This window comes from Micrasema longulum, unplaced genomic scaffold (assembly GCF_059751315.1).
Source record: "Micrasema longulum isolate JH-2025_06_02 unplaced genomic scaffold, ASM5975131v1 h1tg000958l, whole genome shotgun sequence".
Classification (NCBI taxonomy): domain Eukaryota; kingdom Metazoa; phylum Arthropoda; class Insecta; order Trichoptera; family Brachycentridae; genus Micrasema; species Micrasema longulum.
The window spans coordinates 72,001-92,753 of NW_028278149.1; the positions used below are offsets into that span (position 1 = coordinate 72,001).

The 20,753-nt window shown below is 39.0% G+C and overlaps 1 protein-coding gene across 7 annotated transcripts in view; it reads left to right on the forward strand.

Annotated features, from left to right (window-relative positions):
• Positions 1 to 20,753, forward strand: part of LOC148277889 (talin-2-like) — a 114,613-nt gene that overhangs the window by 70,239 nt on the left and 23,621 nt on the right. For 6 of the 7 annotated variants that reach the window (XM_088232239.1, XM_088232240.1, XM_088232236.1 and 3 more), the window contains 7 exons: positions 310 to 1,977; positions 14,893 to 15,009; positions 15,809 to 15,994; positions 17,156 to 17,381; positions 18,811 to 18,935; positions 19,919 to 20,038; positions 20,137 to 20,346. In XM_088232239.1, coding sequence (XP_088088365.1) covers positions 310 to 1,977; positions 14,893 to 15,009; positions 15,809 to 15,994; positions 17,156 to 17,381; positions 18,811 to 18,935; positions 19,919 to 20,038; positions 20,137 to 20,346 — 2,652 coding nt within the window. The remainder of the gene's footprint in view (positions 1 to 309; positions 1,978 to 14,892; positions 15,010 to 15,808; positions 15,995 to 17,155; positions 17,382 to 18,810; positions 18,936 to 19,918; positions 20,039 to 20,136; positions 20,347 to 20,753) is intronic. The other variant, XM_088232241.1, reaches the window with a different exon arrangement.

Genomic DNA, 20,753 nt, shown 5'->3' on the forward strand with positions numbered 1-20,753 from the left:
ACAGTCACCGCGAGAGTTTGAATTTGATCTGACTTAACCCGAGAAATAGGTGGCAACATGTTCTAACATGTGTATCATTAATATGGTTTTCCAAATTTTAATGGCATACATAAAACAAAAGGCCATAGCAAAGCATTTTTTCAAAATTTACTAAAACCGTTTATGTACATTTTCCGTGTGGTTTTGTTTGCGAAAGTGCTGCCCGCTCTTCGCTTCTTTTGTCGTAACTCGGTCGCTGCCCTTTGCTATGGTCGCACGCGCCGGTGTCTGTCGATGTCTCTCTAATCGGACCGTTTTTGGGATAACCAGGTAACGAATGACGGTACTAGAAGATGGAGTCTGCCCAACAGGGCGCGCGGTAAAGGAAGCTCCTCCGACCGGCTGCAAATCGAATTGCCCGGGCTGCGGAGCGCCTCGGTCGGCCCCGACGCCAAAAAGATCCACGAGCGAAAGGTCGGCCTCAAGGACTACGACTCCGAGACCGACTGGTTCGTGTCCGACCAGGAAGAGGAGCTGATCAGAATCTTGGAGGACTCCAGCCAAGACGAGGTGGAGAATTACGAGGAGCAATTCGAAGAGCTGATCGGCAAGAAGTCTGTCGGATCCGCCGTCAGCCTGAACAGCAGTAACACGCAATGGAGCTACAGAAACGCTCCGATTGACACTGCTTCCAACCAAGTAATGATTCGAAACCCCATGTGGAAAAGTGACATGGAATTCAAGATTCTCAGGTACGCGCAGATGATCGTAGAAAACGAAATAAAAAAAATGCAAGATGTCGTCTGCAGGCTCGACAATACGAGTCGAACGCCCGTTGATTGCCGAGCCAAATTCGACTCCCTCAAAAGAATCGACATGGAAATGAAAAAAATTCACAATGTTTTGAACGCGATTGAAATCGACGTCGTTCGACAAACGAGTGTCGAAAAACAGCAGCCGAAAATTGATCTCCACGTCGAAAAGCGAAAAAAAATCATCTTGTCTCCGGTCAGCGTCGACGAGAGCCAAACCAATGTCGCCAATTACTTGGACATCATCCGGACTCAGGAGGAGTATTGGCAGATGTTCACGGTGGAAGCGGAGATATGGAAAGCTCTCATGCTGAAGAATTACACGCGAAGCTTGGAAACCAAAGAAGAACTCGATCAATTCAACGACGAACTGAAAATCCCGGATGTTGATTTCAATAAAAAACCAAAATTAGAAGATGTGCCTCCTCTGCCTCTCGGTAGCGTCGTCGAAGTCAGGAAAGTCATCTTGGACAAATCGTTCAGCGACGTCATAACAGATCTCGAAGAAATTTCTAAAAAAAATTTCAATTACAGAGGATTCGATCCGATCATAGACCAGCTCATGAAGCTGCGACAGCTTCAAATAAAACGCAGGAAGATCGACGAAGACTTCGACAACATATACTCGGATATTGAAAACTCCGACCTGACGTTCGAAGACCTTTGCAAGATGGAGCAGCATTACGAGGGCATCGAAAGACAGTACCGAAAATATTACGAAGAAGAAATGAGGGGCGGCTCGAAAAGAAAGACCCCGGAAAGAAAAGCCGTCGAAATCGAACGCGCGACGCAAACCGACGCAATCATCGACGATCGTGCCGACGAAATGAAAACGATCACGGAGAATAGATTCGTCAGCACGAATATCGTCAGGAACCTCGTCTCGAATCGGGACGAACACGACAGCAGGCACTTGGATCTCAACGATCGGAACTCCAAACACGCGAAGCGACGCCGGCACGCAGCCGGCGAGAACCAGCGCGGCGTGGACGTCGGCGGCAACCGCTGGTCCGTACAGAGGCAGCAGATAGAAGACATGAGCGTGCGCTACCCGCGCCACTACTACGCCAACAACTGGTGGTCGATCTACGAGGACCTCGTGGAGAATCGTACCAAACAGTTCGGCTCCCTGGACAAGTGGTGGAAGTACTACGAACAGGGAAATACGCAGCGCGGATCGCAACCGGTTTGAGAAATAAAAATTCACACAAACACATTGCCGCATATTGCAAACGCTTGCTGATTGGGATTTTAATTGTTTTTTTTTAATGTATCTCTTTGTTTATTTTTCCTCCTCTTTCTCTTTCATTCTTGTCTGTCTCTCCCTCATCCTTCACTGTGGGCACTGGTCGCATGCAGGTAAATCGTCATCGCAAGTGTCGCGTCCGAAAACGTTGGCTATCGCAACGCGGACCAATGCTGAAAAAATTCGGTTGAACTTCGCACGTAAAAAATATGTTCTTCACGAGGTCGATCATTGTAATTTGGTAATATCGCACATACAATCGCATTTACTGAGATGAAAGCCAGTGAACAAAATTCGGTTGCATATTGCATATATGATAATTTACGGTATTTTCAAACATTCACGCATGTTTTCACCGGGATTCAAAGTCCATAGAATTAAGAATAGGCCAGATGGAGCGTAGAATCATATTTGAATACATCGGACTGTGTCCAAAAATCCGCCTACTATGCCCCACTTTCGCCGCGCGCATTCGTGGTGTCGCCGCATAATGTTGCACGATGGGATAAAAAATAATCATTACCCAAATATAAGGTAAAAAAAAAAGCAATATGTTAATTTCTCTAAAATTTTATTGTGCACGCGGAAATATTGATTGACACAACAGAGTAGATAAGTAAAGGGTCATTTAATAAGAGTACTTGAATTAATTAACTTTGAACTTAAAATAAAAAACAAATTTTATATAACATAAAACTGATATTTTTATATCATATTAAATCATATTTGATGTTTTAAAGATTATGTCTGTAAAATGTCCACCACGGCGTTGTTTAATCCGAGGTCCAATTTTCATTCGTTCTCTCATTAGGTGAACAAAGTAGGGTAAAAAAAATACCACCCTGGCAGCACTAACGAAATGCCCATTTTGTTTTCTTCGACAATCTGACAGATGAAAAATTAATTAAATTTTTAAGTACCTAATGTATTTGCTACTTACACATTCATTTGCTAATTACACATGAAATGTGATCGCATCCTGTTTCTTTAAGATCCTAGCAGTGTTTCTACACTTTAAAAGGACAACACGGCATAGTTGAATTCAAATCAGGAGTTGCGTACTGAGCGACGTCTACAAAGAAACTAATGGGTCCAATTGTAAAACTACTCATTTACGAGTAGTTTAGTCGCCTTCTGTTTGATGCTCGTATGCGGTTTCTGGACTATTCTTAATTCTATGTCAAAATCATTGCTTTTGAATATCACGAATATCCGACTGCTCGGCGGTGTATTGCTTTAAAATTGTTTGGTCATTGGATTTGTCATTTGTATCTTCTGTTTGTATATCGCAACTAGCGGACCCGACAGGCGTTGTCCTGCCCGAACGTTGGAAAAAGACTTTACATTGATAAATAGGTACCTAGGTACTTGTTTGTGAATTAATTCCAAAACTAAAAATGGTTCATATTCAAATATTGAATTCCAATAGGTACCTAGGTACCTGTTTACGGTTGAATTCCAAAACATATTTATTTTTTTCAAATATGGCATTCTTTTTGCAAACGTCAAACTACGGTCTTCTCAACAACGAAGGGGTGCACTTATGTAAGAATACGATTTTTTAAATATATTGAATATAATATTGAGGAATTTAAGGAAAAAAATCTAATTGAGATCCACAAAAAACAAATGCTGTTTGTAAACATTCAAAAACAAACTTTTTTATACACAAAAAACCAACATCTTTCTCAACAATATTTTGAGTTTGTCCAAATTTTTGTAGACAAGAACTGGATTCAGCTCCCTGGGGAGCTGTTTATATTAACATATTACAACAGAGGTGAAAAACATTTAAGAGAAGGTAATATAGAAGTCTAGGCATCTACAGGGCTTATGACCTGTCAATGGCTGGTTTAAGTGGCCACTTTACACACTGTGTAACATTCACCATTCTGCCTATATTTGAACATCTATATTCCTTAAGTTTTTTCATCTGTTGATGTTTGTGAAGTTAAAGAGCTGAAACCTTTATTTATGCGGGTGAGATTCATCCAATTGAATTATTTCACCTACATACTAGGCAACGCCTGAAAACATTATTTTAAAATAATAGATGTGAAATAATTCAATTGGATGAATCTCACCCGCATAAATAAAGGTTTCAGCTCTTTAACTTCACAAACATCAACAGATGAAAGAATTTAAGGAATATACATGTTCAAATATAGGCAGAATGGTGAATGTTACACCGTGTGTAAAATGGCCACTTAAACCAGCCATTGACAGGTCATAAGCCCTGTAGATGCCTAGACTTCTATATTGTCTTCTTTTAAATGTTTTTCATCTCTGTTGTAATATGTCAACATCTTTCTATTTTTTTGTAAATGCATTCTCCTTGAATATATTGGTAGATTGATGAATAAAACATTTATGCTCCTCACTTCTTTTTTACATATTAGATTGAAGATTTTAATATCCACGAACACGCACAGCGCAAAGATCTGCGTTTCGCTGAAAACCGCACGTAAATCGGTTAAGCCATTTAGAAGTTCAGTGACATCACACGTACAGAGGAATTATATATATAAAGATGAGGGTTTGTTGTTGGAATTCCCGGTTGCATATTGCATATCCAAATTTTTCATTTGTGCAAAACTCATCCATCTTAGGTTTAAGTCAATATGCTTAGTTGGTAATTACTTTCAAAATTACATTCTCAAAATTCATTTGTAATCTTCATTATTAATGATTGTATATTTTCACCGGTTTCTGAAGCGTTTAGGATTAAAATATTACAACAGTCACGAAGAACATTTTACAGAAGGGAATATAGAAGTCTAGGCATCCACAGGGCCTATGATATGTCATTGGCTGGTTTGAGAGGCCACTTTACACATTCTGTGTATATTTGAACATCCGTATTCCTTCGATTCTTTCATCTGTTGACGTTTGTGAAGTTAGTGAGGTGAAACCTTTATTGTTGCGGCAGAAATTAAAATGGTCGAATTATTTCACCTACATACTAGGCAACGCCTTAAAATTTTCTCCATTTTTTTACTTCTTCTAATAACCGATGAAAAATGTAAATGGCGGGCACTGAAAAAAAAATGGAGATGTGTTTGAACCATTTTTTATTGCAATTTTTTCACATATCGTGTTCATAAACAATAAATGTCGGTAAAACACAATAAGCATCTTTGAAATTACAACTAAAATACGAAAATGGCAGCAATAAATGTTCAGAAACGCAAAAATGGAGGGAATAAATGTCTGTAAAGCAGAAACACACACATTGTCTTAAAATGAAAACAAAAAAAAGGCTGCAATAATTTCATCTTTTGATTTAACTTACCAAAAATATGGTATTTTATTTATTTTTATTTATTAAATCAAACAAAAAATTTTTTTTGTACTCCCAGGAGTTACGAAAAACTCATTTTGGGACAGAAAAATATTTACACATAAGTATGTTAACAACAATAATATAGCAACAAATAGTAATAATAGTATATTGATAGACTAATATTATTTATTGACTCGGCGTTAACATTGTGGAATAACATATTGAATTGTATAAATAAAACACTTTGTTTTAAGTTTTTAAATACACCTGTAGATGGACAGTACTGCGTGTCCGAAACATGTCGTGTTAAATATATAAACTCAGTGGACTTAAAACAAAGTGTTTTATTTATACAATTGATAGACTAACTTCAGACTCGTGAGCTGTCAGTTTTCAGTGGGTATTGCAATTTTTTTCCGACCAGCAATTCGGTATAATGACTAGAGACTAACTTGAGATTTATGAGCTGTCAAAAACACGAAAATGACAGCAATAAAAGTCAACTAATCACAACTAAAATTACGAATTTCTCTTACAAAAATGTTGATACAATGATAGAGACTAACTTCAGATTCATGAGCTGTCAAAAACACGAAAATGACGGCATTAAATGTCCGCTAAACACAATTAACTGTCTTTAAAATCACAACTTAAATTACAAATGTCTTCGACAAAAAAGTTCATTTAATGATAGAGACTAACTACAGACTTAAGAGCTGTCAGTTTTCAGTAGGCATTGCAATTTTTCCGACCAACAAGGCGGTATAATGGCTCGAAGCTATCTTCAGATTCATGAGCTGTCAAAACGCGAAAATGACAGCAATAAATGTCCGCTAAACACAATTAACTGACTTTAAAATCACAGTTAAAATTACAAATGTCTTTGACAAAAAAGTTCATATAATGATCATCAATCAGCGCCCTTGAGGTGATTTTCACAAAAACGGCGCTATATAAATTATCCAAATATATATATATATATAGACTAACTACAGACTCTTAAGCTGTCAGTTTTCAGTGGGTATTGCATTTTTTCCGACCAACAAGTCGGTATAATGACTAGAAACTAACTTGAGATTCATGAGCTGTCAAAACGCGAAAATGACAGCAATAAATGTCCGCTAAACACAATTAGCTGCCTTTAAAATCACAACTTAAATTACAAATGTCTTCGACAAAAAATTTCATTTAATGATAGAGACTAACTACAGACTTAAGAGCTGTCAGTTTTCAGTAGGCATTGCAATTTTTCCGACCAACAAGGCGGTATAATGGCTCGAGGCTATCTTCAGATTCATGAGCTGTCAAAACGCGAAAATGACAGCAATAAATGTCCGCTAAACACAATTAGCTGCCTTTAAAATCACAACTTAAATTACAAATGTCTTCGACAAAAAAGTTCATATAATGATATAGACTAACTACAGACTCTTAAGCTGTCAGTTTTCAGTGGGTATTGCATTTTTTTCCGGCCAACAAGGCGGTATAATGACTAGAGACTAACTTCAGATTCATGAGCTGCCAAAATCGCGAAAATGACGGCAATAAATGTCCGCTAAACACAATTAACTGTCTTTAAAATCACAACTAAACTTACAAATTTCTCCGGCAAAAAAGTTGAAATAATGATAGAGACTAACTTCAGACTCTTGACCTGTCAGTTTTCACAGTGGGTATTGCAATTTTTCCGACCAACAAGGCGGTATAATGGCTTGAGACTATCTTCAGATTCATGAGCTGTCAAAACGCGAAAATGACGACAATAAATGTCCGCTAAACACAATTAACTGACTTTAAAATCACAACTAAAATTACAAATTTCTCCAACAAAAAAGTTGATATAATGATAGAGACTAACTACAGACTCTTGAGCTGTCAGTTTTCAGTGGGGATTGCATTTTTCGTTCGTCAGTTCGAAATTAAATACGTCAAATCACAGGTTAGCTAAATTGAAATATAAAAACATTCTGTTATTTTATTATGGTTACTTAGTTACAATAAATATACGACACTGCTTTCCGTCTTGCTAAATATAAATTTCTTGTTTTATCTGGATTTACAGATCAGGGTAAAAGTTAAATAATTGACGTTTATTTTTTAATTTCTGATACGATTTACCTGTAAGCCAGTTTGTTCTAACGCTCTTCTAAAAATATCCTAAACTAATGTTGAAAATATATTGGTAAAACATCCTATCCTCTCTGCCTTCGTCCAAATAGCAACATGATTAGTTCTTCATTTAGATTTTCTAGCGTTTCTAGAACTTTCTTAGAAAATGTTAGTAAAAAACTTAGAGGAATGAATACCTAGCGTCATAACTTAGATAAAATTAGAAATATGTATTTAAATATTTATTTTATTTAATTGATGGAGATTAGGCAAAATAATTAATCAATTAAATGCGTCTTGATCATTAACAAAACTGCCGAATACTTGTAGTAAAAAATATGTTTAACTATCATTTATACGCGCCGTAAAGTTACTCGAGGACCCCAGTATCAAAGTCAGACAATTGCCATCTTTCAAACTGGGTTTTTTAAATAATTATGTAGGTTTTTACTGGTTGTTAAGGGTGGGAGCTCCTACTTCAGTTGGAGATCGACAGATGAAACGAGGTTGGGATTTAACGCACGTTTATTACACGGCGAATAAGACGAACTTAGCTACGAAGCGCGTGAGTAACGTAGAGTAATAACTTAATTGAACTGACGGACTACCACATTCTTTCATAGGCCGTGTTCCTTTGTTCTTCATGTCTCCATGGCGGGAATGAAATTAATGTACTCCGATGCCATCCGATTTCGTTATTGAGTTAACGTCCTGCGTGCAATAATACTGTTAGTCTTGCAGAATATGATGTATTCAATAGAAAATGCTGAGTTTTTTCTTGGGTCGTTGCTGTATATTTCAGGTAAAATTATTTGGTGGGCGTGTGTGTCAATGATCATCGATCAATTGGATGCGATGATAACAATAAACATATGTTCGAAATCTCTTTAATTTTACTGATTTTTTTCATACATTTTTTTTTTTAAGTTTTTCCATACAATCAAATGCGCTTGTTGTTATTAAGTATTTCCATAAAAGCTTTTTTTTTTAATCTTTGTAATTTTTCAACCTAACTATTAAATACAGAAACCTTTTGAACCTAATGAGACTATTAATGAAACTTTGCCAAAAAAATTTTTTTTTCAATTTTTATATATCGTATTATGAGCGCTAAGATTTTTTAACGTTTTGAATTTCTGAAATAACTCCGCGTGTGACGTCAGATGTTCTCTTTCGCTTATTCTGTCAGTTCTGCCGATCGGTCCGTCAACGGTAAGCAAACTGGATATCCTTCACTGCTCTTATCATTGGTTGATTCATATGAACCAGAGACGTCATTCAAAGTAGTCCGTTTTTATTAAAATATTTTTTACTATTTTTTTTTTGTACATTTTCGAGAATTTTAGTATCCAATGTGCGGCTAAAGTTCCTCATTCTTCATAACGACACTTTTTTCAACCTAATGAGAAAATTTTGTGTTTTTTTTTATTTATTAAAGTACTGACTTAAATCGAATGCAAGCAGTCTATTGGTCAATTTCGAAATTTGAATACACCAATCAATGCGGCTTGTCCCATTCATTTGAAAACGCCGAAAAAACACATGTATTTTGACCTTTTCGCCTCACACGCGGTACATAATACGTTCCGGATCGTGTAAATGTAATGTAATCCTTTAATCTTATCATACCTTTTTTTAAACGATGCGTTTAATGTTTACATAGAATAAAAAAAAATGACGTACAATAATCGTTGTCCGCTGTTCAACACGACCAATTATTTCCAGCCGAAAAAAGATATAGATTAACTGACCTTGGAATATCCTACGGCGTCCACTATGATCCGTATTTTCTTATATATAGTTGGATATTTTATATAGCGCCATTTTTGTGAAAATCACCTCAAGGGCGCTGTACAATTAATAAATATCCCAGTACGTCTTGCAGCTACAGAGCGCATGGACGGTTGGGATTCTAGTTCCTCGTTTTCAATTAAGATCAATAAAAAATTATAACAGATAGGAGCTAGATTACAGGACGTCTTGCAGCCACAGAGCGCATAGACAGTTAGAAATTTAGCCCCCGTTTACACATTTTAAAAATTGACAAATAAATTTAGTGTATTAATGATACTAAAAAAAATATGAATAGTAAAAAGGAGTAAGATTACAACACGTCTTGCAGCTACTAAGCGCATAGACGATTGGAATTCTAGACCCCATTTATAAAATTTAGGTATTTTTAAGTTGGTATATGAAAGCTAGATAACCAATCATCGTGCAGCTACAAAGCGCATGGACGAGTGGAATTCTAGCAAAGTTAGAATGATATCAATAAATTTATAAAAAATAGAGCATAGTAGTAAGTTTGTCAAGTGTTCATGCCAAGAACTAAGCAATAAAAAACTAAATAAATAAAGCACTGTATCAACTCCATGGTTAACAAAGGGAGATAGATGTCCGAAGAGAATCTTTTGTAGACAGTAGGTAGATATCGTCACCATGTGGTCCACTAGGCTGCTGGAGAATTTCTGGAAACTCACGTGTGTAGACTGGGGGATTATGCACTTCAATGGGTTGTTTTCTGTGGTTTTGGTGTGGCGCAATGCCGCGATGGTAAAGCGTCGAGAAGTCTGAGCGCGAGCCAAAATCTATCTAGCCGCGTCTCTCGTTTCTGTTGGCCGCGAATCAAGCGACCGAGTGAAAACGACCCCGCCATATCTCGGCGAGCTATTCAACCACACTTTCTTGACAGGGACAATCATCGCGTGAATTGAACCGCCGGCGCTGGCCACAACACGCGGTGTTGAACTCACGTGGACGATATGCTTTTATTCTCCGGTTAGTTTGTATTCGCTAGCTATGTCCGATAATAATATGTACATCATATCATTCATATTAATTTTCCAGCCTGCTCACTTCCCCATCTACTAACCGCATTTTTGGTCGTGCGTATTTCTTAGTTTTAGCTTTACTTGGTTTTGTGACGGTCCAATATTGATATAGATGTGTTCCATGTGTTGCCATGTTACTAATAATGCCGTTCTTTCACAGGTCCTATTTGTATGTAACGTTCGCGCGGTCGACGCACTAGCCCGCACCGTGCGAGATCCCGGGATCGACTCCCGATTCGGTTATATCTTACCAATATCGATCAATTAGCAAAGTGGCGACACTATCGAGACTTTTTTTAAAAATCAAAAACTTTGTTCCAAAAACGGAAAAAATTCTAATGTATGAAGCGTATGTAAAAACTAAAATATGTTATACGCAACTACTATGGGGAGCAGGATATCAAAATGACATAAATACACTACAAAGACACCAAAACACTTATGTATGGAAGTGAAACATGGAACTGGCAGAGGAAGGATGAAAGCCGAGTGAACGCGGTTGAAATGCGATCTCTTAGACGAATGTGTGGGAAATCAATGTATGACAGGGTTACGAATGATGAAATCAGGCGAGAGTGTAAATCTGAGACAAGTATAATTGATAAGATTAAGAAAGGGTCTCTGAGATGGTTTGGTCACGTAGAACGAATGGACGACGAGAGAATGATAAAACAAGTATATATGGCAAAAATTAACGGCAACGTTAGACGAGGAAGACGTGGCATGATCAAATAAACCAGAATCTTAAGTCTGGTCATGTCAAAAGCAGACAGAACCGAAGGGCATGTATGACAAGATGTATGAATGTGGAAGAGGCTAGGATTGTATGCCAGGATAGACGTGTGTGGCGGTCCATTATCTCTGCCTACCCCTACGGGGAAATGGCGTGATGGAAGTAGTAGTAGTAGTATATGACCTTCCCTATCTAACAGCAACTAAAGAACTTTTTGAACAAACTAAACAATTAAATGTAACTAAACTCTTTGAACTAGAATCTTTGAAATTTATTCATAAATTAGCCACTGATGTAATTGTAGACGAAGAATTAAAACTTGAAAAAAACTGTAGTAAACATGAAGACAATACGAGAATATCAGAAAAATATCATATACAATCTTTTTAAACGAGAAAAGGACAATCGAGACTTATAAACCATGGACTGAAATTATACAATAAACTACCAGACAAAACTAAACAAAAGACTCAGACAACCTTTACAAAAGATGTTAAAAATATTATTATTAACAGTAGAATGTGAATTTTAAAAGTGAAAATATTTTGTTAAATGTATGTAACCCGTAAGGGTTCATCAATGAAATGTAAATAATATTTTTTTTTTTTTAAATACGTCACTAAAAAACCGCGACATTTTTGGCCGTGATAATTGTGACGTCAAGATTCGTGACAATGTTCTAAAAAAATTGAATGGTCGGGAACAAATAAACATGAATCGTGACGTATTAGGGGCGTGGCCAATGAATTGGCCGTTTTTGCGGGAATTCAAAATTACAAATTTAAAAATATTTTTTTGCTTGTTATATTTCTAACATATTTATGAATTTTGCAAATTCGTCTCGTGAATTAAAAAAGTATATAATTGACAGTCTAAACAAGTATGAGAAAATCAGATTTTATATCTAAATTGGTTGCCACGGAGAGGGAAAACAATTTGAAAAGGGAATATGGAGGTCTAGGCATTTACAGAACTTGTGACCTGTCATTGGCTGGTTTAAGTGGCCACTTACACACTGCGTAACACTCACCGTTCTGCCTATGTTTATACTCAAAGCATTGTCGATTAAACTAACTGGTATAAGAAGTATAAAAATAGGAAAATTGTTTTCAGGCGTTGCCTAGTAGCTGGATTGGTTCAGCCGGTGGAATCTCACCCGCGTGATAAAAAGCTTTCAGCTCTTTTACTTTGCAAAAGTCGACAGATGGAAGAGTTTAGGAAATGTGGATGTTAAAAACATGGGCAGAATGTTGAATGTCACACAGTGTGTAATGTGGCCACTTAAACCGGCTAATGACAGGTCATAAGCCCTGGAAGTGCCTAGACTTTTATATCCCCTAAAAATGATTCTCCTCTATTGTGACAAATTTAGATTCTTATAATCCCTAAGGAGGAAACCAGCCTGTTGCCAACATTGCAGATTTTATATATTTGATTCTCATTGATTATATGCAAGCAACCTTTGCTGAAAAGGCGTCTTTGAAAAAATTAAAGTAAATTAATAAGCAGTTTTAATATTGAGTGCCCCTGAGTATAGAGTTGAGAGTTACTTCAGCCAAACCATTTCCCTCGAGACGAAGTTTGTTCCTTGGTAGAAGTAGAATAGGGGACGATATACATTGAATAATTGGTAAAACGAGGATGAAAGCAAGCCAAATGGTGTCGGACGAGGGATCTCTGTGTGGTCAAACTTTGTACGGTAGCTGCACAAACATTGAGCTGAGCTGAGACGACGACTATTGACAAAGTCAATCATGGAGCTCTGTGTTGGTTCAGACGTGTAGAGCGAATGGACAGCGAAAGAACGGCTAAAAAGATTTACGATGCGAATGTTGATGGACACAGAAAATGAGGAAGACACGGCATAATCGAATCCATAAAGCAATTGACGATGGAAACGTCAAAAGTCGGATTAATCGGCAGGCGTGCATGATAAAATATATGAACGTAGAAGTAACGAGATCTGTATGCAAAGACAGAGTGATATGGCGTTCTATTCTTTCTGCCAACCCTTATGGGGAAACGGCGTGATGGTTTGTTTGTTTGAAAACTTCAATAAAATCTACCCAGTTCGTCTTTCGGAGATGGTCTTAAGCTGGTGCCTTCTTCCTAAGGCTAGGATTCTGCTAAGAACTTCGGCATTTGTTATGTGATCTCCATGTTTTTCTATAGGACCACATCTCGAAAGCCTCGAGTCTCTTTCGGATAGGCGTCATGTCATACATGGGTTCAAGGAGCTTGCGCAGTTTTGGATAATAATATCATGTGTCCGACATATTTTCAAACTCATTTTAAATTGCTTTTTTGCATTTTCACTTGGGATAAGGCATTTTTGGCACAAATTTGCATGAAACATGTCATTTTTTATGTTTTAAAGTTTTCCTGGACCGAATGATTTGAACAAGTGAAAATTTCAAGCCATGTCCAATATATTTGATCCTTTAACTGGCTATATGATGTCTAGTTTATATCTCCTTTACTAGCTACTTTCAAGAGGTCGTCCTCTATGGTTCATTACGAAATAATATTCAGAAGAGTTTCGAGCCGTAAAATACGCCCAATCCAATTGGCATGTCTTTGATATTGATTTTTCCACGTGCCGAGCTTCACCAATTCGGTCTAGTATTTCATTTGTTATGTAATATCAATAGTCCAAATCAACATCACATCTACCGGAAGATTGATTGGTACACGATCGACGGGTCGCCGGTTGCGGGTTTAAAATGTTTTGGTTGCAAATCGCATTACTAACAATGCTCTGAACTCCAATACAAAATGACGACAAACGCTCACCTTATAGTGGGGTCGTCCAAATTCTTGTTTGAATTTTTCTCACTGTTAGGGTTTGACGGGATGATGGGTTGAACGGATCGCTTGAACTTGAGTAGTCGCGTGCGACGACACAATGAATTTGTAAAACCCATAAGTAGTTGCTCAGTGAAAGCATCCAAAAGTTACAATTACGATCTCCAAAAAATCTTATAAGCGATCACATCCAAACGCAGAAAAAAATAGTATCTTATTGCCGAGAAAATGTGTTGTCACCCATGGTGAAATTGTTACATTTCGATTAGGGTTCAGGAGGTAAATTAAAATTATATCACACCAACCTTCGTAATAAATGCTTAAACATTATTTTAAAAACAAGATTTCTGAATCCGCGAAACACAGTTTCATTTTCAAATATCTTTATTTTTCCTCACCGGCCGGTCGCAATCACACGATCGCCGCGAAGGTGCAGCTCTATCTAACGGCTAAGCTTGGTGGCTTTCTCGAACGCTGTTTTTACGTACTGTGGACTTGGGCTTTTGCGGAGAGCGCTGTGTAATATTAACCATGGGGCGGATCATGAAATGTTAAATTGACACCCACAGTTTTAGGTATTGCATGACGGTACATACCTAGAGACTGATTCAAAATGACTCAACTTTTCGTGTTGTTACAACGGTTCGAGATTTTGTAAGGGCCATTTGAAACCATTTTTTAGAGGCAATGATATCTAAATTGAAGCTGACTGTGGTTTTTTTTAGTGTTACAACCGCTTACAGCTATTTTTCCTCAGCAAAAGCAAAATCTACAAAAAACAATTTAAGACTGTGTTACATCGTGTTTTCTCTGTGTCCGCTTCTGACTATTTTCTAAAATGTTTCAACCGCTTACAACCATCTCCCCAACTGTTACAACCGCATCTGACAATTTCCTCGAGGTTTCCAACCGCTCACGACTATTTCTCCGAATGTTACAACCGCTCTCGACTGTTTCTCAAAATGTTACAACCGCTTACGATTTTTTCCAACCGGTGTCAATTTATCATTCTGACCTCGCGCGCAGCCAAACCGACCTATCTGTATCACGACGGACAGGAAATCTGTGACCTAACCTCCATGCTTTTTCTCTAGGTCATGGTGACCAATGTGACGTCTCTCCTGAAGACCGTGAAGGCGGTGGAAGATGAACACACCAGAGGAACACGAGCTCTGGAGGCGACCATCGAAGCTATAGCGCAAGAAATAAGGGTAAAAAAAATCACAAATTAACTATCTATTCTGGGCCATTATCAGCAGGTGAAATACTCTGTCCAGGCGGATGAAGAATACAGTTCTGTGTTTGAAATAGAACCCGAACCCTGGCCACTCTGGCTGGTCTCACTGGTCAGGTAAAAATCCTGAATATGTAAATTGAATGGAGACAAGTCCGCCTCGTTGTGTAGTGGCTTACGCATTTGACTACTATTCTTGAGGTCCTGGGTTCGATTCTTGGAAGCCTGGACATGAAATCGAGACTCATGGATCAGAGGTCCGAGGTCCGAGGTTCAAACCCCACTCTCCCTCAACTTGATTTGCATTTTCTAATAGTGAGTTATCTAGAACTCGTTGAAAATGGCCACCAAAATTGAATTATTTGGGTAAATTATAAGATCGCCAACATTTATTTTTCTACCGGAATTTTTTTTTTTCATTTTAAAGTTAGTTGATCCAGATGAACAGATGATCGATATACGCTGCAGTTGGTTTACCAATGCAGTGCCCTGTGCACCTCTTCAGGTGGCAAGGGGAATGATGATGATGGTGAAGATGAAATACTCAGTCAAATTTCACCCACATTAATAAATTCTTTGGTCACCTTTAGCCTTGAACATTACTATATATCCTTAGAACCCTAACTTCCCATATTTCATTCCTCTTCTTTCCTGGAACCTCTTCCTGCCTCGTTTCCTGATGCCGCGCTCTATGCATTCCTTTCCTGGAATGTTGGAGAAGGAACACTGCCGGTGCGCGTTCCTCCGAGCACCATATGGTTTTGAAATCTCCACAGTTGCTGCTGGCCCCCGGAGCGCCGAAGCTGACCGCCACGCCCGAAGAGCTGGTGCGCTGCACCAAGGCCATCACCGTCGCCACGGCCAAGGCCGTCGCTGCCGGAAACTCGGCCAAGCAGGACGACGTCATCGCGGCCGCCAACATCGGCCGCCGGGCCATCGGCGACATGCTCGCCATATGCAAGGTAAGGACCCTGTTTCAATTCTAAAGTATTCATACGCAAGTGTCATCCTCATGGTTGACCAAGAACGTCATCCACGGAAGCATCATCACAAGTTAATACAAAAAATATTTATTCGAGCGTCATCTCATGAATCAATTCAAAATAAAAAACTTAAAACTAATGTTAGTAAATATTCGTATATTACCGACTTTTTAGTCTACCGGTTTCGAGACGTACCCGTCTCTTCGTCAGGACACTCACTACACCAACATGCGAATACTAAAATACACCTCCACCTTCAACATCACCGTAGTATACACATATAGTATTTCCAAAAATACATAAATCACATGCAGATTTATGGAGATGCGAACGCCACCGCGTCTAGTCATGCACTGAGCTTAATTAAAAAATATTTAATCCTGTTTTGAAGAATTGGTAAGGAGGTGTTTGTAGGGAGGGGGGGTACAGGTGAGGTTACCCGATTGGTTAATTTTTCATTCAAAAAGCGGGCTGTAATGAAAACTTATTTGATTATTTATTAAGGGAATATAATTTTTTAAGGCTTTTTTAATGTGAAAAATCTCCATTTTATTTCATTTACGTCCACCTTAATGAAGGTGGAGGTGTATTTTAGTATTTGTATGTTGCTGTAGTGAGTGTCCTGACGAAGAGACGGGTACGTTTCGAAACCGGTAGACTAAAAAAAGTCTGTAAGTGGTTATATTCAGAAGGGTTTTGGCTGGTTTAATATCTAACAGTATGGATGCCCATGATATCCTCGCTCAGATAAACCTTAATGTACCTCGCCGTAACTTGCGTACCAATCCTGTCTTTGCTGTGGGAAATCATAAAACTAACATCGGATTCTTTTCCCCTCTGCCGAGGATCCTCAGAACAGTGAACGAAATCTCACTAAATGGTACTGTCGATGTGTTCCTACAGCAAAGGCAAGCATTCAAGAAGCAAGCGGTGTTGTCACTCCTGATTCGCGATGACACACTTGCCATGTCCGCCTAGATTATGCCATAATTACAATCCCTTTGTAAATTTAAAATTGTTTAGATTAAGTGTTATTATATAATATACAGTCAATAATGCCAATCTGTTAGGGCTTTCATAAACCTGTTGATCGGCTTTAAAAAAATACAAATATTTATTTATTTTTCTCTCCTCTGGCAGGGCGCGGCGTACAAGTGCGCGGAGACGACGGAGCTGCGCACGCGCACGCTGGAGGCGGGCCACGCGGCGGCCAGCTCCTACCGCGCGCTGCTGCAGGGCGTGCTGCGCGCGGTGCAGGGCGCGGGCGGCGGCGCGGGGGGCGCGGCGCGCGCCGCCTTCCCCGAGCTCGGGCGCGCCGTGGCGCAGGCGGCCGCCGACATCGTGGCCGCCGCCGAGGCGCTCAAGGGTGAGCGGACACAGCCTACATTTTTTTTAGTTATTTTAATATTACATCGAAATAATTATGTACAGTAACTAGATGTGGCTCCTTAGTGCAGTGCACTGCCAAGTAAAAATGTGTGTAAATAAATCAGTAATTGATAGTAAAAATATGTTATACACGGTGTTTAAGAGCCAGACCGCGAAACTTCAGAGGAACATACTTATGGTAAACTCTGAAAAAAATCCTAATAATTTTTTTCCAAAATCATTTTTTTAAATAATTTTAAAAATGGAGTAAATCCTTAATTTCTGGGTCTACCACAAAGTCGCTTTCTATGTCCGAGTCTGGTGCGTATTGCGTCGTTGGACAAATGTGTTTTTTATATCATCTAGGGCTAGGGGTTTGTAGAAGGGATGCATGTCCGAAAAATGAAAGATTTACTCTTTTTTTCAAATTATAAAAAAAATATTTTAAAAAGATTTTATTTTAAAAATTTTGTTAAGATTTTTTTTTAGTTTTATCATGAGGAACGTTCCTCTGAAGTTTCGTGGTCTGGCCCTGAAACACCGTGTATAAAAAATAACGAAATTTATTGCAAAATTATACTCAATAATAGCGAGATTGACTCTTCTCATCTTGCCTACGCATGCGCAATCGTCACTTTACTTTTTCTGTTTTGCACAATCTTTTACCCCGAGTTTGTATGAAAAATACCATATCTGCTAAAACCTCGATTTGAGCGAGATAAACTACACTTTATATCGGTGAATCGTGCGTAAGAGGGAAAAGACAAATATACATACTCCGGGCATTGCTAACACATGCCATAACCATAGTTTTCTTATTGAAAGATTAGAAGTCACTTTTGGAATTTCTGGGCTCACTAAGGCATGGATTCAATCGTATCTTTCGGAGCGAACCCAATCAGTTCAAGTTGCGGGTAAAAAGCCCACATACCCGAAACCGTTTTAAAGACCTCGGGTCTTCTTATCGGTTTCATTCATACAAAAAGCAATGTTTTTTCTGTCAATAAATGAGTTACTCTTTTAATTTTTTAATTTCATGTATCGCGATTTTAATTCAATTTAAGTCTACTACTTTCACTGTGTGTTTGGCAAATTCTATGTAGGGCCTTTGTTGCATATTGTCACTCATCCTCATGACCATATTGCAAACACGAATGGTAGCAAAAACTGAATTTACTTGTACCACAATAGCCTATGTCCATTTTAGTAATCTTATAAATCTTACTTACAAACCTGTTATAAAGTTACGCCTAGGCATAATCACAGAATAGTGGTAGAATGAGGATAGTATCCTCATCCCCATTCTAGCACTATGGCTAGGCGTAACTTTATACCAAGTGTATGAGTAAGTAGCTTTAGCAATTAGATTAAAATTTCCTTACTCTGACGCCCTTCATCAAAAGATTAATCCCATAATTTGTCATCAGGCACGGATTGGGTGGACCCCGATGACCCGACCGTCATCGCCGAAAATGAACTCCTCGGAGCTGCGGCTTCCATCGACGCGGCTGCCAACAAACTCGCCGCATTGCGTCCAAGAAAGAGCGTCAAGGTAACAATTTTTTTCTTTCACCACATCCTCGATGATAGTGAACTGTTCGTGGCAGACGAGACACTAATTCAAGTTTATTTAGTATTTTTGCATATTAGTCTCTTGTGTTAGAATATACAAGACATGTGAGACCCATCATGACGTATGCTGTGGAAGAGCAGGCTGACACTGTATGAACCAAAGTCTGCTCAGAACTGCTGAAATGAAGGCTTCACGGTCCATTACTGGAAAAACGCCAATACTGCATATGGGTGGAGCAGATCCCGACGAAGATACTGGAAGGACCGTGTGGACAGTATGAGCAGTGACAGACTTGTTGCTGGAAGACTACCCAAGAGATAAGAGGAACAGTTGGACCTCATCATCTCAGGAGAACAACTAGTTTCCTGTAACACAAATCTTTGGATCTTTTAAAAGATGGACGAATTGTTGGCCATCTTACCTCCTGCTCATATTCAGATGTTTGTTTTTAATGAAAACCATCGCCATCTACCAGTTTTTATCTCCAGAATCTTCATCAACTTGGACGAGAAGACATATCATCACCTGGAAAGAACAGAAGTCTGTCTACCGTAAGATATGTTTGATATTCTTGGTTGTATTTTTATAAACACCCGGGAATCAGACATATTCGTACGGTGGACGGACCGATCATCAATGGACGACAACAAAAAATCACCATCATATCTTTGTGGGCGTCATTCCATTGTGACATCAAAAGATACTGGAAAAGAGCCTTTTTGTCTGGAAGATCGCTTTGGAGAAAACGTCTTGAGCGAAAGAAACAGTGGTCTAAAGCAATGTCGGTTTTGTCAGTCAACAGCGATCTCTTGGTCTTGTTTTGATCCTCTTCAGTGTCTGAAAAGAATCTTGTATGGTACATAATTTTACATACATAAATATTAATAATGTCAACCCTGACGATTAGCAAAAAACCTCATTCTACAATCACACACATTCTACTAATTGTTTTTTCCTTGTAGGAGGCGGACGAGACCCTCAACTTTGACGAGATGATCCTGGAGGCGGCCAAGTCCATCATCGCCGCCACCTCGGCTCTGGTACGGGCGGCCAGCGCTGCTCAGAGAGAACTCATCGACCAGGTACGAAAGCCCTTATCATCCTCGCGTGTCGGACATCGAAAGATCAAAATACCCCTAATCTATCAACCAACCTTATCAACAAAATTGTTTTTGTACAGGGTAAGGTGGCGCGACGTCCGCTGTACTCATCAGACGACGGGCAGTGGTCCGAGGGCCTCGTGTCGGCCGCGCGCCTCGCCGCCGCCGCCGCGCACTCGCTGGCCGAGAGCGCCAACGCCCTCGTGCAGGGGCTCGGCTCCGAGGAGCGCCTGGTCTCCAGCGCCAAGCAGGTGGCCAGCTCCACGGCGCAGCTGCTCGTCGCCTGCAAGGTAGGAACACATTAGCTCGCGCTTTCCAACCGTGGACTCCTTATTTCAGAAAAGACTTTGACGTGCTGGAGAGAGCGTAGCTTTGTGTAGACTCTATATAAGGAAAGGCTTCGGAAAAACTATTGAAATGTGTAAAATGATCCATAGGTCTGCTGCAGTGCGAACTTGGTTAAACTTTCACATAGTAGCCGGAGTACGCAACTGAGAGGACATTTGATGAAATTAGCTATGTCGAAGTTCAACTTCAATCCAGCTAAATATTTTTTCAATAGCAGATCTGTGAATGCGTGGAATGGTCGGCCTCAATAAATAGTTATGGCACCATTTAAAAAAATTAATTTTTGGTATGAAATATCAGAGTGTAAAAACACCCTTTTAAATAAATATTTCATGTAAATCGTATCGGG